The following is a 15,195-nucleotide window of genomic DNA, read 5'->3' as shown; positions in this document are numbered from 1 at the left end:
AGAATGAAACATTAGACAGTATAATTAATTATGTCGTGTACGTACTTTATGACATTCATAAATATCAAAGTAGTAGTAGGCGGTAGATATTCGGCAGATACACTTTGCGATTTCGGCTGTATCTACCGAATAACACACTTCGATATTTGATTCCCATCGACCTTGTTCCCTTACTTCCGAGACGCGACGAAAACGTCATCAAGCAAAGTCTTCCGACGAAAATGAGGGAGATAAATTAATGCAGATTCATGCATGCGCCGATATCGGCTGTACACGGTTACAAATCGAAAACTGATCTTTTTCTCAGTATTATCATTACCGCGTGAAATTACACGTGTGAATGAAAATATTTTGCATCAAAGTCGATTGTGCGTAAAATCAGAAATTAGTTATTGATCAATAAAAATGACGTGCATATAATGTAGAGGAAAATGGTAAATCTAAAGAGAAAGCGTTGAAGTCTCAACACATTTCATTACGACAGCTGCTTTTATCAAATAGAGCAAACGATCGCCTGTATTCAAAGTGCATTAGCTCTACGAGAGAAATTCGAAACGATGCATTTCTTGCGCCAGAGTATAGACTGCGGGCGCGAACACCTTGACGCCAACGCATGCGCAGTATCCGATTGCGCTTGTTGATCGTGTTGTCAATGACGCTCTTTCAAATCTACACACAAACTTTCCTTATGCTAAATATCTTATAGTGCGACGTGTAGCTGGGAAAATAAGAAGCAGGACAGTTGTCAGCTTATGATTAACCGGATATTGTTGAATTAGCGCAACCGTTAAGGTTTTACCGATAAGGCGATTATAATAATCCGTTAAAACATGTCGAACCACAGTCTGTTAAACAAAGAAAGAGACTTCCTCGAGTTAAATAAAGAGCTGGAAGATAAGGTCAAGAGTTTGATGGTAGAAGTAGACACGATAATCAGCAAGCAAGAAGATGTCATACGTAGTCCGAGACGACCTTCTTACATGCGCTCAAGAAGGTACAAAAGCAAATTAAAAGAATCCCTGCCGACGACGGAATCGGATGAAGAGCAGTTATCGGATTCGAACGACGACGACGACGACCACGTGCCGGTAGAGGCGTTTTTGAAAAATGGACATTTCAAAGAGAGGTAAGTTGTATAGATCACGAAAAGCGCGCAGTATCCATGGTGAACGATTGAACGTGCGTCTTTTTTGTCATTTCAGAACAAGCGAAGAGGGATGCGATTACGACGATACCGATGGCCACGACGGATCGAGGAAAAAGAAAAAACGCTCGACGAAAGAAACTATCATTCGATTCTTGAAGGCGCAAGTGACGAGGCTTCAGGCAGACCTGCAAGCTGCCCAATACGAAAGTAAAAAGAAGGTGAAGATGAGTTTTGAATGACTAGTGCAATTTTTTTGCCATTTTTATCTTGCTTATATTATATTAATCGATTGCTTTTACATTACAGACTGAGAGTTACAAGGAGCTAGAGGGCGAAATTAAGAAACACGAGCAGAAAAGGGAGAAGCTCCAGAACCAATTAGCCTCCCAGAAAGAGACTATTCTCAAAGCCGAAGTATCGAACAACGAGTTGCAGGCCAGAATTCAAACTCAGAATGCGGAAATAGTTTCGCTTAAAAAAGTAACGAAATAATTTAATCAATAGCGGGGTCGTGCTCCAATCGACTTCTCACTTATACCTTCTAATTGTAGGAAATCGAAAACTTGAAAAAAGATCTGAAATCTCTGAACCAAATCTCGTCAAACAGTGATCTACGGCTGAATAGAAGCCTCGAGGAGAATGAAAAATTACGCTCCTCTCTGCGCACGAGTCAAGCCGAGGAAAAGGTAAATCAATCAATCAAAGACCCTCAATCACCCTTTACCCGATAAAAATTCGAACTTTCAGGAATTAAGGGAGCAAATAAGAAAACTCCAGGAAGAGAAAAGGCTGGCCCTGAAAAACGCGGAAAAGCAGCGCACCGACATATTCCAGGCGTTCAAAAAGCAGACGCAACTCGTGGATAATTTGAAAAAGCAAAAAGTCGGTAAATTTCCCGACCATTAATCAGCCGCGTAGGATGAGCATTTGCGGTAACGATTATTAATTATCCGTTAACGTTTCAGGCCTATCTCGAGGCGAGCAAAGAAATTCAGTTCATCGAGGAAGACTTTACGAGACTATTGGAATGGAAACCCGATAAGGTGTGATGTCTGTGTGTCTGTTTGCCGTGCGAATAATTTCCGGAAATGTAATGAGATTCGCGAGGGCAAATAATAGACGTCAAGTGCGTGTACGCGGTTCTCTTTTCGAACTGAAAATTTCCGTTTTGTCTCCTCTCGTCGAATTATGATTCGATTAGCTTATTGTCTATGTGCGTGACTATACTCGTCCAAGCGTTTTATTGTAATGAAAAGAAGTGCAAAGAATAAAAGTCTGATCACGGCGTGTACTTAATATTGTGTTTCATAAGTACTGATTTACAGCTGATAAATATGCGCGATGGCAGGCATTACGAAAGAGGGTTTGTGAAAAAAGAATTGGCCAAAAGGCAGTAAGTTCGGAATGATTGATTCAACGTGCTTCCTCCAAAACTGTCTTTGGCTCTGCTCAGCGTGTTATACCGTTTGAAATGACTTTAAGGTTTATTTACATACGTTTTTATCTTTTTTGTGCAAGAAACAAAAAAAGTAACAATAAAATCGCAACGCACTGTATGTACAAAAGAACAGTAGCATCAGTTGCGTCGAACCATTCACTGTTTGCAAGCACATATATTTCACATCATGGTATCGTTGAGTGTCGATCGATCAATGCAGCATCTTTTTTTAAATAACACAGAAGTTCCGTTGGCCATGAAATGCCAATCGAAGTCGTTCGTCGCGTACAAAAACTCAGAACCGTCAAGCTTGCAATAATATTTATATTCATAAGTATATGAACGAAACGCAAACCTCTCGTTATACTTGTATACATGTAATATACGGAAAGCAGCGGACGGCACCCGTAGCCTATAATCGAATTTTGCCGGACAGCAACAGGCGCCTCGTTGACACAGAGAGTACAAAAACGGATTAGCTGCTACTGCTGCTATTCACTATAAGATGAATTTTTTTTTCATTATACTTACGAAGGCTATCAATTTCTCACGAATAAGAACATAAGTCTCTCGCTCTCTCGCTCTCTCTCTCTCTCTCTCTCTCTCTCACACACACACACTTGCGCGAGAGCTCGATCGCTTTCTCTCTAAATCGCTTTCAGTTATTATTTATATAACTTTTGTCACTCGTACGCTAGCGTGCATAATAAAGCTTTTCGTCTTTGATCGGACTTGGATACGTGCGCATACTCTGACAAAGAATAACATTGTTATAAAACAATTCAATTGTGGTTTTGTGTATGTTCATTCGAAATTAATAATGAAATCCCTTGTGAGTGCATGAGCACAAAACGCAGTTTTAGATGTAACGAAACGTCGCCATAACTTGTTTTTTGTCGTTTCTTTTACAACGAAAAAAACGTTGGCTTTAGCAGTGTGTGAGCTCGCCTGGAATCGTCAGTCCGTACAGTGTGATTTTTTGTTATTACACGTGATATCATACCGATCTCGCACAAGAAAAAAGGCAGGTACTATTGGCGAAGAGTCGGCTAGATAGTTTTTTTTCTTTCGAAGTTATCACGATTAGATATTATTTAAAATATTCCGCCGTAAGCCAATAATAACTGCGCAGTCGTCAGAAGCATTATACTTTTTATCCCATGATTCTTATATTTCAACTTCTCTTGCTTTCTTCGTTTTTCTCGTTATCTTGAAGCGACGATAAATTTTTCTCTCTCTCTCTCTCTCTCTCTTTAGTAAAATACGCAAAAAATTTTACTCTTTACGGACATCAAAAAATTATTTCTTACTTCGAAGTGACTGATACGATTTTTCGATATAATTTGATTAGTAACGATCAAAATCACTATTACGTGCTCATTCGTCTCAGACTTTTGGTCTTTTCAGTATTTTTGTTGTCGGTTCTCGTATAATATGAGCCAAAATTATATACTGCACTATTTTTTTTCGTTTGTATAGTCCCACACTTGCACACACCGAAAATTCACAAATCTTCTATTTACTTTTATATTCTGTTTTTATACACGATGTATGGTCGAAGAAATTTTACGTTACGTACGACTTATACTTTTTTACAGCAGAAAGTATTTACCTCACTTTATAAGCTAAGAATCGTTATGGAAAAAATAGTTTGTTCAAAGTAAATTCCTAAGAACGATCAATAAACTTCATCCTTATTCTAAAATTCAATATTATTCGCATATATGCAATCAGATAAGGTGCATATTTTCTTTTTTCATGCTATCAAACATACGTTAGCTTGTTATTATTTAAATGTTAGTTTTATACCGAAAATTATTACTGCAATTTGTACGCTAATGAAATTGCTAACTCGCACTAAAAGAAGGGATTATAAAGGACAGTCGAGACCCGCCCACTTATTGTCTAGCGTTCTTAATTAGCGGTAGTAAACAATGTATGAGAAAATGTCAAGATCCTAGCTATGCACTTGCCAAAAAAGGATTTTTACAACTATTAGTATTACAACACCAAGCAACAACAACTTTTGGTATTGTACAATTTTAAGATTTTTGACTTGTTTCACATTCTTGGAGAAACTAAATCGTTTTTATTCTTTAACAATAATAGCTTTTTCGTACTTTATTTTCCCTTCTTAAAATGCTATTCTGTTGATAAGAGTGAGTTTTAAAGAAAAAATACACAAAGACAATGAAATTAAAAAAATTTTTTTGAAAATTTAATTCGCTTACTTTCCAACATTTATGTCATAAATTACATTACTACCTAAGATAAGTTTTGGATTATAAATGTAAGAATAGACAATAAAGTTTTCTTTCAAATGAGACTTTATACATTAATTACAGCCTTAGAGTCACGTCGATTTCTTTTCATTTCGCACGTCTCAAAACGGAATTTATCTTTTTTTAAATCTTACAAATAAAAATTCTCATTATAAAATGATTTAACGAAGTTATATATCGATAATTTAAAAATTAGCATTAAAAGGTATATTTTTACTATTTTGGCAATATAAAAGAAAAGTGATAATCTTAAAGCACAAGTCAAGTATTTCTAAATTACGAGTTCTGTTAGATTAATAGATGTACATAATCGGAGATCGTTACTTGTGCACCACAAAAAAATAATTTAACGCACCTAACGACGTGACTATGAAGTAATTTTATCATAACGTATTATAAAAACCAGTTCTAAATGCGACCAGAGGGATAACACGGCACAAAGGCATCATTAGTAGGATATCAAATCAGCGATGTAAATAAATATTTCGAAACGCGTGTGTAACAATTGAAGAGTATGATCATATTCGCCTCTTGACTTTTGAATCGCATTCCCGAATCAAGATTACGCTAGATAGCTATATGTATTATTCTGGCTTTTCGTTCGCTCCAGATACTCCTTTTCAATCAAAATATCTATACATTTCTGAAATAAAAATAATAATAAAAACTTCGACTTTTTGAGAATCCACTAGGTTCAATCATAGTTCAATCACGCTAGATAGCTGTAGGTATCCTTCTGGCCTTCCGTTCGCTCCAGATACTCTTTTTCAATTAAAATATCTATACATTTCTGAAACAAAAAAATAATAATAAAAACTTGGACCTTTTGAGATTTCACTAGATTCAATACTAGCATTATTTTTGATGTGCAATACATACCTTTATGACATGCACTCGGGGTTTGAACCTGATACTCAGTTGGTTCAGAACTTCTGCAACAAGTTGTTGATGCTTTAAAACTTTACGCATTTTCATGATTCTGACAATAGCTGCTTGAATAAGGAGCTTTCGATCTTCCTCTATGTGTTTGTGTGTCGTCTCCTGTTCTATTTTAAGCTCCGTCTTCATTGGTATGTTGATATTTACTCTTAATTTTTTACTGTAATAAACATTTAAAAAAAATCCATTAATTTAGTCTACATTTACAGTAATGTGCAGTGTGCACATTCAAAAATAAAAATAATACTAACTTTTTATAACCAGTAAAAAGATCTACTGTTGAAGTAGGTCCAAGCTCAGACTCATCATCACTGGTTACAAGTAACTTTGCTTTGAGTAGAATTTGAATTACTTGTAAGAGGAAGTCCATTTTAATTTGTGTAGACTCGTGTAACTGCTGTATTGTCCATGATGTTGAGGTATTATATTGCAGTAGGACTGCCATTTGGAAGGTTGATGCTTGCAATGTATAGCTATATTTTGAATGAAATTGATGTCAGTTTATAATAATTATCTAGAGTTTATATGTGATGCAACAAATGAATCATTAAGACAAAATGAAGAAAAGCTTTTTAACCAAACAAAAACGCTTACCGATTTTTAAAACAGTTAGTATGTAGTTCACCCTTAGACATGTTGTACAACCAGTTTAACTTTCTCCCACTGTGTTGAGAACTGTAGAAGGATGTGAATCTGTGAACTGATCTTTCCAGCTACAAAAGAAAAAATGAATAAATTACTTGTACGTTCGAAATGTTACAATAAAATTGCTTATATTATGGGATTTATAACGTACCTCCGTTGGTAATGAAAATGTAAAGGATTGTTGGAATGGCCATGAACCTGACGATAAAACTTGTATACTGAAATCTATATCCAAAGGTTCCGCCGAATTCGTAAGATGTCTTCGAAAATGTTCATTCAAGTCTTTTGATACTCCAATATCCTACAAAATCAAAAAGTTATAGTATAGAAGAATTTATGCTGATAACTTGGCAGGGTTATTCAAGATAGTTGGAATTATTGAACTAACCTGGAACATTCGCTGAAGTTTAGAAGTATACTCGAAACCACAAGCCTGCTTTAGTTTCGATATCATGGAAGCTTCAGCATCATCACTAGCAGACATGTGTTGCACCAATCTCTTTGCAAGCATTTTGCTGTAGAATTTTTGGTACACGTCTTTGTCTTCTATGTATTTAAACACAACCATCTGGAAATATAAATGTTCTCTTTAGTGTTATGAATAAAATTGATTGAAGCATTTAGTAGGCATTAGTTTGTATAAAACTTACAACTTGGTTAAGCGTATCTTCGAGTTCTGCTTCTTCAGGATTCTTACTGCTCTTCTTAAGCAGTACATCACAGTATTTAGCTAACAATTCTGGAGACTTACTACTACTGTTTGCTGCCTTAGTTACAGAATTAGTGTTGATAAATCTGCCACAAGCCTTATCTAAGGCTGCTACAAAACCGCTATCATTGCTAAATGAAACGAGTACTAATTTATTATATTTCTTGTGAACTTCCAAAATCGTGTTAACGTAAATCTTAGGATCCTGTTAAACCATAAAAAGCACAATTTAGAAACCACCTATACAGTAAATCCAGGTATCATAATAAACAAATATGAATATGTACATTAACTGCAGAGTCACCACACTTGTCAATAGCTGCAAGACCTTGGTTGGCTATGTGACTTTCCAAAAGATTTCTCAATTCACCAAGACCATTTGGTATTCTTGCAACTAATTTGTACATTGTACCCAAATCAGAGTTTTTATCAGAATCCAACAAATTTTGGAACTCTGCATGGAAAATGTCCAGGTGTTTTTCTATGAGTACTCTTTCGCACGTTTTTGCTAATCTTTCGTGCGTAGTTATGTGCAGGTAAACTTGGACACGTTTCTGCTCTTCTTGTAACCTATGATCCACCTGTAAAATAGCATACATAGTAAGTAATGACCTAAAGATTTGGTTTTAAAATCCCAATAAAATAAGCAATCCTACCTTTTTCATGTATTCCGTAACAGGATTATGACGGAGGAATTCCGAACTTTCGCGAGTGTAAAACCTTTCCGTATCTTCCAAGAATAGATTTTCAAATGAATTTTTGTACACGGTAAGGGTTTGTCCCTTGGCACCTGGATCTTCTTCATTTAGGCCTAGTTCTACATAACAATTGATAACTCCACTAACTAATCGTGTGTTTATTGTTTCTCCATTTCTTTCTCTCTCGATCAGTTTCAAGACAGCATTGGTAACCTAAAAGAAAACACATTGAGTCAGCTATACAACTTGGATGGAAAAGCAAGGTGAATGTGTGATGATGCAAACTCACCTGTCTATTGAGGTGTTTAAACAAATTATCCCTCCATGTCACCAATGCTAATTGATAAATTTCATAGATTCCTTTGCGACCTTCTTCGCATTCTCGGCGTACCCAGTGACGATTCAGGTATGCGCATACACCGTTTAATACTTTACTACTAAACTGATATTCCTCCCATTGTCTTGTATAAAACTGTAGTACATCTTCATCCATAAGATCAATTCCTTGCTGCAAATTCAATACATTATTTTCAGTATGCTTTCTATCAAAGTATGGCTGGAATGCATTGTGTAAACATAAATATTGCATCAACTAACCTTGAGTAAAGAAATAAGATAATTTCGAAGAAATTCACGCAGTCGCTTGTAAAGCTCTAGCCCAACTAGTTGGGCACCTCCAGTTATTTGACCCTTTTTACTTTTTGAGCTTTGCCTGCTTGAGTTTATTTGTTGGTGCACACTCGTGCAATAGTTATAAACATGCCTGTAAAATCAAGGGTTAAGACTCTTCTTTTAATCAATTGCACAAGGAAAGTTAGAAAAATAGATGTGTATAGAAAAATATTAAGAAACTCACGTGTATAATTCAATATATCTAGGCTTGGACATGCACTGCCTATTGTAAACTTGCTCAATGCCTTCTTTAAGATCTCCCCAAATTTGATCAAGATCGATTTGTTTGAGACCAGGTGGACCCTGGTTGCTGCTGTGACTACTTCGATACCCTGACATCTTGAGATATTGCTCTATATCAGTTTGTATTATACTCGACTCTTCTCTAAAAGTATATCCTGCAATCAAAAGAACATCATGAGTAATGTGCACAACTCCACGGACAGCACCGATGTGAAGCAAGAGTACAAAGGATAAAGGGCTCAGCTCGGCATTGAAATAATTAGTGCACTCGCAGAGGTGAGAGACAAAAGATGGCAGGTGGCACTCGGTAAGTGTATCGATGACATTGCGAAAGACGCTTTGTCATCCATATAAGTGGAGCTCGATGAAAATGGAAAAACCAGTGTAAGCAAGAAGGCAGAGGCCAGAAAGCAGAGTAAGTAGCCGCGTAAGTTAAAACAGTTGAGGAGCGCAGATGAGCGAAAGACAGCGAGAGCCAAAGACCGCGGAAAGAAAGAGTAATTAGGTACATAAGAACAAGTGATAGACAATCAGTGATTCGGATGAGAGCGAGCGAGAAGGAGAGAGGGAGAGAGAAGCAGAGCAGAGAGATGAGAATAAAGGTCGGCACAGGAAATACCGTTAGGGCAGTGCTCGCGGACGCGCGCTGCTCGCAATTTAGGCAGAACCAGACTCTACTGAATAAGACGGGCTCACCTGGCGAGTGACTTTCACCGGCGCATAAGACCGCCTGACTGCAACCGAGAGCGTCCTCTTCTCGTGCAGTGCGGCAGAATCGTCGTTTCTCCGGTCGGCCTCGTCTTCGAGAGTGTACAGTAACCAGCAATCTAACGAGTAGCGCGCGCACTCGCACACACACATGCACTAGAGATAGGATATAGGCTCGCACTCGCGAAACTCGAGACGACTGCGACGGGGGCTAGGTTTCGTTGCTCGCAGACACTCGGGGGAGGCCTGCGCAAGGAGAAGAGAAGTAGTTTAGGGAACAACGCGTGGGCACGCTCAGCACTCGTCTCACTCTCTCTCTCTCTCTCTCTCTCTCTCTCTCTCTATCTCTCTATCTCTCTATCTCTCTCTCCCTCGGGTATAGCGTCGAGATGCAGCACTCGCAGTGAGCCGCTTGTCCGTCTATAGGTATAGGTATCTCTCCCTCTCTCTTACTTCTTTCTCCTCCGGGGGGCGGACGAGTAGTGTAGGTACAGCGCGCACTACTCGGCTCCTCGACGACGGCGAGCTGCTCCTGCTCCTGCTGGCTCACCAAAACTTGACAGGTTAAGTCGCACGCCTACCAACGAAGCCGCGCTCATGTTTCGCCCTGCGCGCGCGCCACGGCTGCTCTGTACTTGGTCGCGCAGATTATTCGCACTATTATCTCTGCCTCGGATCTTTCTCCTTACGATGCTTTTTCAAAAGAGAGGAGCCGACAATTCGCGTATAGGTAAACGTTACGGCAATAATCTCTCGCCCGATAACGAATCTGCACGGCCGAGCTCAAAAGACAAAGACTGTGCCACTTATTATTTAGGTATACTTCGCTGCGCTGCTGCTTCGAGTAGTTCGAGTGGACGTCTCCCCTCTCTCTCTTTCGCACGCACACTTTCCCGTCGCAATATATCGCGCGCACTTGCTGCAAACTTTTGTCCGTTTTCGCGATTTCTCCCCCTCCTCGAACGCGATGCATGCACGGATCTCGAGAAAATCGCCAACACTTTCCTTATCTCTGAATGATGTAGATATTACCTTCGTTGCGATATCCTCCTCTTCTGCGAACTCTCGATATCCGGAGATGGCGATTTTCGCGCTTAGGTTAAATCCATGGCAGTGGCATTTTTTACGTAACCCGCGCGCCCGAGACCAAATGGTTATATTTCTCTTCGCGGATGAACGAGCCTCGATTCCGAAGGAGACAGAAACTGTCGTCGTCTCGAGGAGCGAGGAAATCCGGCTCCTCTGGCCCGCCTGTCTGGCTGGCCGTCTAGACTATAAGATAGGCTATACTCGCGGGCTGGACGAGTGTACAGTGTGCGAAAAAATATCTCGCTCTCTCTCTCTCTCTCTCTCGCCATTTGATTTTGCATGCGCGGATTTATGCGCTTGCGCGGCCGCTACGGGTTTTGCACGTTTACAATTTAATGCTGTTATACCGCTTGCAGGATAGCCGAAGAATTAGTCATACGGGTTTTTCTTGATTTCTTTACGCCTTACTTATGCTCGTATTTTTATTTATAAAGCTTCTTTTCTTCTGCACGATATAGCTCGAAATTATCGCGGACTGGAGATAATGTTTCAAATATAGCTATTTCTATTATTAGATAATCGGTAAAGCGTTTTATTTGTATTACTCTGCCATTTGAATTCGAATAAAATATACGTCCAGATAAACTTTACAGCGGCACGAGATAAAATAGGCCAGCGTATAAAGCGTACACATACGCTCGATGTCTACAGCGCAAAAAGAATAAACAATAGGAAGCTCTATGAGTCATATATGAAAGTCCGAATACTTATGTAAAAATCGAACACAATCGTGGAAAATAATCGCGTGTGTATATGTATGTGCACGTAGAGGTAGCGCAGTTTACTTTTTTGTATTTACCTCGATGTCCAGGATGTTGGCAACACTAGCTGTCCCTCAAAGGCTGCAGACGATGCGATGCGGAATTTTTGAATATTCCAACGAACGTAGAAATGCAGCTCATCAGTCGTTCAAAAACTCCTCAATTAGATCTTTGTGAGATATTCAAATTTTTAGGTTATACAAAAACTTCAGATAGTCTCCTGGCTGTTACCCCTACATGTATATCATCCAAAAGCGTACTGAACATGGTGCACACGACTTGACCGTGTGGATGGCAGTCTCAGGGCTCAGACTGATGAGCGATAGTGTTTCTCAGACGGCGGCCGGCGACCTTCGGCTTCATTCAGGTATAAAGGTTAAACCCCGCCTATTGGCTGCGGACGCAGCTGGAGAGAGGAGATGGCTGAAACGACATCAGCGCGGTGTTGTTTTAATACGTGTTCTTATGGAAGTTAGCAGAGAAATGCCTGTGGCGGCCGCTCGAACTATTTTGCTCCCATAAGATTTAACATGGGTTTTGGCAGATTATGAGGGCGCCACCGTATGCGCACCCAGCCGATAACTTATGCGGTTCTAAAAATGCGCACACGGATATGCGCGGTGGTCTGCGCATGTCTAATTGAGTACAAAGACGATTGCGCATCCCAAATACGCATATTCAGAAGTAGGTTATAATAGCTAGGTTTTACGTTACCCCCACTTCAATGAGTATCAGCTGTTGGGCCCTCTTATTGATGGTTAGACTGATCAGCTGATTCAAATAGACAACGCAAATAGCGCATGTGTTTTGATGGCCAAAACGTTCTTCACGGTCATTTTAGTTTTCGGTCCCTTTTGGCGTCTGTATACATGTACATATGACTCTTTAATTTTTTTCTGTAGAGGATACCCTTAGGCAGAAAGCAAGTTTTATCTGCTTGAATTTCATCTTTCAAACAAAAACCACCGTACAAGAAAAAAAACATCCTAAATGCAAGAACCTCTGTTTCTTAAATGCTTGGTTCTTGATATTAGAAACAATTTACAATATGCTCGAGAGTCAATAACAGTTTTTGCTTTTTGCGTTAAGTATCCGAAAGCATCTAATAGTTTCGACTTGGCTATAGCAAATGGTTAATATATCTTGACCGATACACCCCTTTTCACGGTGGTATCTGCTTGAAATTCAACTAGAAAACTATAAGATTTCAATTCTGATTTTCTCGGCTTTCACAAGTTCTCATTGCACAATAATTGTGAACACAATACTTTTTTATCTTGTGTAAACTCTTTGGGCTTCGTTGCATTTATATTATTAATAAAAACGACAACTCGAGTTGTTAATATTGCACTACCAAACAATGCTGTCGTATTTCACCTCTTAAGGGGATGTGGGAGCTAAAGCTTCCGAAGTACGCCACGAGGTATTTCGTATTTCAAATGCCAAAAAGGAACTAAAAGTCCAATTAACTTTTTCTTTTGGTAGAATGATTAATTAAACGTAATAGAATGGCGCTGTGCTGTTAATATTGATGGAAATTCAAATAATAAAAAGTTTATTGGCACTAATTAGTTTTAAGGTTAGCGCTGAGATCGAACTAAGATCGCGTAAACACCCGTTCGTATTTCAAAACTTGTTAAAAAACTGAGAGTCCAATTGACAATTTCTTGTAGTAAAATGATTCTTTGAGTAAAACACTATAGCGCTCTGGTCTTGGTTTTTCATCACACACTTTATTTAAAAAGTTTCATGAACCAGAAAAGCAGTGTCTTTTAGCTCCCACATCCCCTTAAATGCTTTCAGCTTTCGCTTGGCTTCGTCTAACTCCACCGCTCGCCATGAGAGGTCGAGGCAAATGTGTAAATTCTAATGCCAGTAATTCTAGTAAATTCCTAGAAATCCTGGAAATGGATATCAATTCCCAATACCTGACCCAACGAATATGTATAGAAGCTCAGCCAGCTTTGTGACCCAAGTACACAGAAACGTGCAGTTTTATTACGATTTTTGATATAGCACATTGTGTTATTTCGAGTGATGATAAATTATAGAGAGCGCTACGAGCTTTTTATCTATACCTATTTTGTGAATTCCTTACATTTAAAACTCGCGCCATAAATGCCCAAACTTGCGATCGCGGGCTTGAGCGCGCATTAATAATTTCACAACAGATACCTATGTGCGTATACTTACATCTTTATCAAGTATTTCTATTGCAATTTTGCAAGTGATTCTCCGAGTAAAATGTACTTACAATAAAGTTCAATTAATAATAAATCTGCTTTATTTTAACAATACTTAGTTTATTATATTTCAAATAGTTTAAAAGTTACTTGCTTTTAACAAGCATCACGTGTCATAATTGTTAAAGTATAGCTTTTATAACAAAATCGGAATCGGGTTGCAGTTTCAATGGATTAGGATTTTTTAACAAACAAAAAAAGTTTTAAAAATTGTTTATTTTGTCTTGTAAATTAGTTATAGTATAAAAACTTAAGTAGTTATCTGTGTAAAATTTTTATCAAGAATAAAGGCACTAATGCATTAAGTAAGAGATTCTTTATATAAAGATCAGGGCAATTATAAATATCTATAAAATATTCAATAAATAATGCAAATTATTTGTATGCAATAGCATCAAACTTGAAAAACTTACGCAATGAACACCCTATTATTGAGTGCACTTGCACTTTCAAGGTGTGAAGATTCAATCTGCTCTCTGAGCAGTTCCAGTTCACGTATCCCAGATACAGTCACTTCATATTTGTGCGAAACAAGACTTCTATAAAAGTGGACTGCAAATGCCAGGAAAATTATTAATACTGGAATTAAAATTATAGTTCCTGACCATGCAGCTGTAGTAGATACTTCAAAAAATCTTAGCCAACAGAGTATAGCAATTTCTACGAGAAATAGAAATAATCCTAGTACAGTAGAGAATGCCCAAGCTACTTCAATGTACCAATGAAGGCGCTCATGTGGAGATTCATTAATAAAAGTGATGCAGTGCATACTAGATACAGCCTCTATGTTTGGTAAAATACACGTTGAAATCATTAGTGCCAGCATGTGCACTGCCACGAGTAATGTTGTGCAGACGGTGAAAAGGATTATCATTTTTTCAGGGATATCATTCCAGTTATTTAACTGCAATTCAACCATTGCAACCTGAAATAGAAGAGATAATAAAATAATATAAGAGTTTTGAACAAGATTATTTGTATAAAATAAAGCTGTTGTAAAAATACCATTGCAAATCCAGCCAAAAGAGCTGAAGTTTTACTGGAAGCTTTCAGTTTTGCTTTGCTGAGTTGCAACTTTTTCCATGCAACATAACTCGATGAGTCTAAACACTCATCTGCTGTCCCCATTTTAGCCTGAAAATGTTGTTTCAAATGCACTTAAAACAAAAGCGTTAATTTTCAGTTCACAACAGCTATGCCTAAAGTTTTAATTTAATGTTAACTTCAATTATAAGTGTTGATATAATTAAAATCCTAACCTCTTTATCTGCTCCAGTTTTGTCCAATAGATTCATATCATGATTCATGCTATACTTATAGCTATGGAGTATAATTAAAATTAGTTTCCACTAAAATAACTTGCACTTTTCAATCATTTTAAAAGGCCTTCTCCAAGTAAATACAACAATGTATTTACATTACCCATAACACAACACTACTGATGTGGCCTCTCAGTTTGAAGCTCTGAAGGCAACTGAAGTTTGAGTGCTGCAATATAGGAAGGCTGTGCGAGAGGAGAAATAATTATAGGCAGTGGAAATAAAGCGAGATTCATGCCAAGAAAAATAACGCACTTTTAAAGCTGCGTAAATTTATTGCACTGCTGGGATCCAAAATTCCA

The 15,195-nt window shown here is 38.1% G+C and overlaps 3 protein-coding genes across 14 annotated transcripts; 1 reads left to right on the top strand and 2 right to left on the bottom strand.

The window, feature by feature from the left end:
- Positions 1–499: 499 nt before the first annotated feature.
- Positions 500–2,443, top strand: LOC100123209 (testis-expressed protein 9). 4 transcript variants are annotated; one of them, XM_016981688.3, is made up of 6 exons: positions 500–1,126; positions 1,203–1,365; positions 1,454–1,627; positions 1,699–1,833; positions 1,903–2,033; positions 2,113–2,228. In XM_016981688.3, exons 1-5 carry the CDS (start codon positions 831–833, stop codon positions 2,011–2,013), a joined length of 879 nt encoding a protein of 292 aa, XP_016837177.1. In that variant the 5' UTR covers positions 500–830; the 3' UTR covers positions 2,014–2,033; positions 2,113–2,228. The 4 variants fall into 4 exon arrangements, with proteins under 4 accessions (XP_016837177.1, XP_008212617.1, XP_001606821.1 ...); XM_008214395.4 differs by having other exon boundaries at positions 508–1,126; positions 1,903–2,029; positions 2,113–2,443; XM_001606771.6 differs by having other exon boundaries at positions 638–1,126; positions 1,895–2,029; positions 2,113–2,443.
- A 164-nt stretch (positions 2,444–2,607) lies between these two features.
- LOC100123219 (cullin-1) lies at positions 2,608–11,681 on the bottom strand. 7 transcript variants are annotated; one of them, XM_032596577.1, is made up of 15 exons: positions 11,569–11,681; positions 11,370–11,500; positions 9,470–9,727; positions 8,715–8,928; positions 8,456–8,621; positions 8,148–8,366; positions 7,817–8,071; positions 7,448–7,741; positions 7,102–7,365; positions 6,840–7,019; positions 6,603–6,752; positions 6,401–6,519; positions 6,058–6,279; positions 5,747–5,966; positions 4,777–5,657 (listed from the first exon to the last, which is right to left on the bottom strand). In XM_032596577.1, exons 4-15 carry the CDS (start codon positions 8,867–8,869, stop codon positions 5,577–5,579), a joined length of 2,325 nt encoding a protein of 774 aa, XP_032452468.1. In that variant the 5' UTR covers positions 8,870–8,928; positions 9,470–9,727; positions 11,370–11,500; positions 11,569–11,681; the 3' UTR covers positions 4,777–5,576. The 7 variants fall into 7 exon arrangements, with proteins under 7 accessions (XP_016837166.1, XP_031779702.1, XP_032452468.1 ...); XM_016981677.3 differs by lacking the exons at positions 11,370–11,500; positions 11,569–11,681 and adding an exon at positions 9,935–10,356 and having other exon boundaries at positions 2,608–5,657; XM_031923841.2 differs by lacking the exons at positions 11,370–11,500; positions 11,569–11,681 and adding an exon at positions 10,514–10,813.
- A 1,911-nt stretch (positions 11,682–13,592) lies between these two features.
- LOC100123229 (calcium release-activated calcium channel protein 1) lies at positions 13,593–15,125 on the bottom strand. Of its 3 annotated transcripts, none has more exons than XM_001606788.6 (3): positions 14,834–15,125; positions 14,580–14,708; positions 13,593–14,499 (listed from the first exon to the last, which is right to left on the bottom strand). In XM_001606788.6, exons 1-3 carry the CDS (start codon positions 14,879–14,881, stop codon positions 13,984–13,986), a joined length of 693 nt encoding a protein of 230 aa, XP_001606838.2. In that variant the 5' UTR covers positions 14,882–15,125; the 3' UTR covers positions 13,593–13,983. The 3 variants fall into 3 exon arrangements, with proteins under 3 accessions (XP_001606838.2, XP_008212627.1, XP_008212626.1); XM_008214405.4 differs by having other exon boundaries at positions 14,580–14,773; positions 14,834–15,069; XM_008214404.4 differs by having other exon boundaries at positions 14,580–14,731; positions 14,834–15,060.
- Positions 15,126–15,195: the final 70 nt, after the last annotated feature.

This window comes from Nasonia vitripennis, chromosome 2, assembly GCF_009193385.2.
Source record: "Nasonia vitripennis strain AsymCx chromosome 2, Nvit_psr_1.1, whole genome shotgun sequence".
Classification (NCBI taxonomy): domain Eukaryota; kingdom Metazoa; phylum Arthropoda; class Insecta; order Hymenoptera; family Pteromalidae; genus Nasonia; species Nasonia vitripennis.
The sequence above is the reverse complement of the archived record's forward strand: the minus strand, read 5'-3'. Positions and strand labels throughout refer to the sequence as shown.

Bases quoted from the DNA above. Each gene is read 5' to 3' on its own strand.
- LOC100123219 (XM_032596577.1), bottom strand. From the start codon at position 8,869: ATGTCAGGGTATCGAAGTAGTCACAGCAGCAACCAGGGTCCACCTGGT. The intron at 8,072-8,147 runs GTGAGTTTGCAT...GTTTTCTTTTAG, and splicing joins TTAAACACCTCAATAGACAG to GTTACCAATGCTGTCTTGAA. The intron at 6,520-6,602 runs GTACGTTATAAA...TTTCTTTTGTAG, and splicing joins CATTTTCATTACCAACGGAG to CTGGAAAGATCAGTTCACAG.
- LOC100123229 (XM_001606788.6), bottom strand. From the start codon at position 14,881: ATGAATCATGATATGAATCTATTGGACAAAACTGGAGCAGATAAAGAG. The intron at 14,709-14,833 runs GTTAGGATTTTA...CAACATTTTCAG, and splicing joins AAACTGGAGCAGATAAAGAG to GCTAAAATGGGGACAGCAGA. The intron at 14,500-14,579 runs GTATTTTTACAA...CTTCTATTTCAG, and splicing joins TTTTGGCTGGATTTGCAATG to GTTGCAATGGTTGAATTGCA.
- LOC100123209 (XM_001606771.6), top strand. From the start codon at position 831: ATGTCGAACCACAGTCTGTTAAACAAAGAAAGAGACTTCCTCGAGTTA. The intron at 1,366-1,453 runs GTGAAGATGAGT...TTTACATTACAG, and splicing joins AATACGAAAGTAAAAAGAAG to ACTGAGAGTTACAAGGAGCT. The intron at 1,628-1,698 runs GTAACGAAATAA...TTCTAATTGTAG, and splicing joins AAATAGTTTCGCTTAAAAAA to GAAATCGAAAACTTGAAAAA.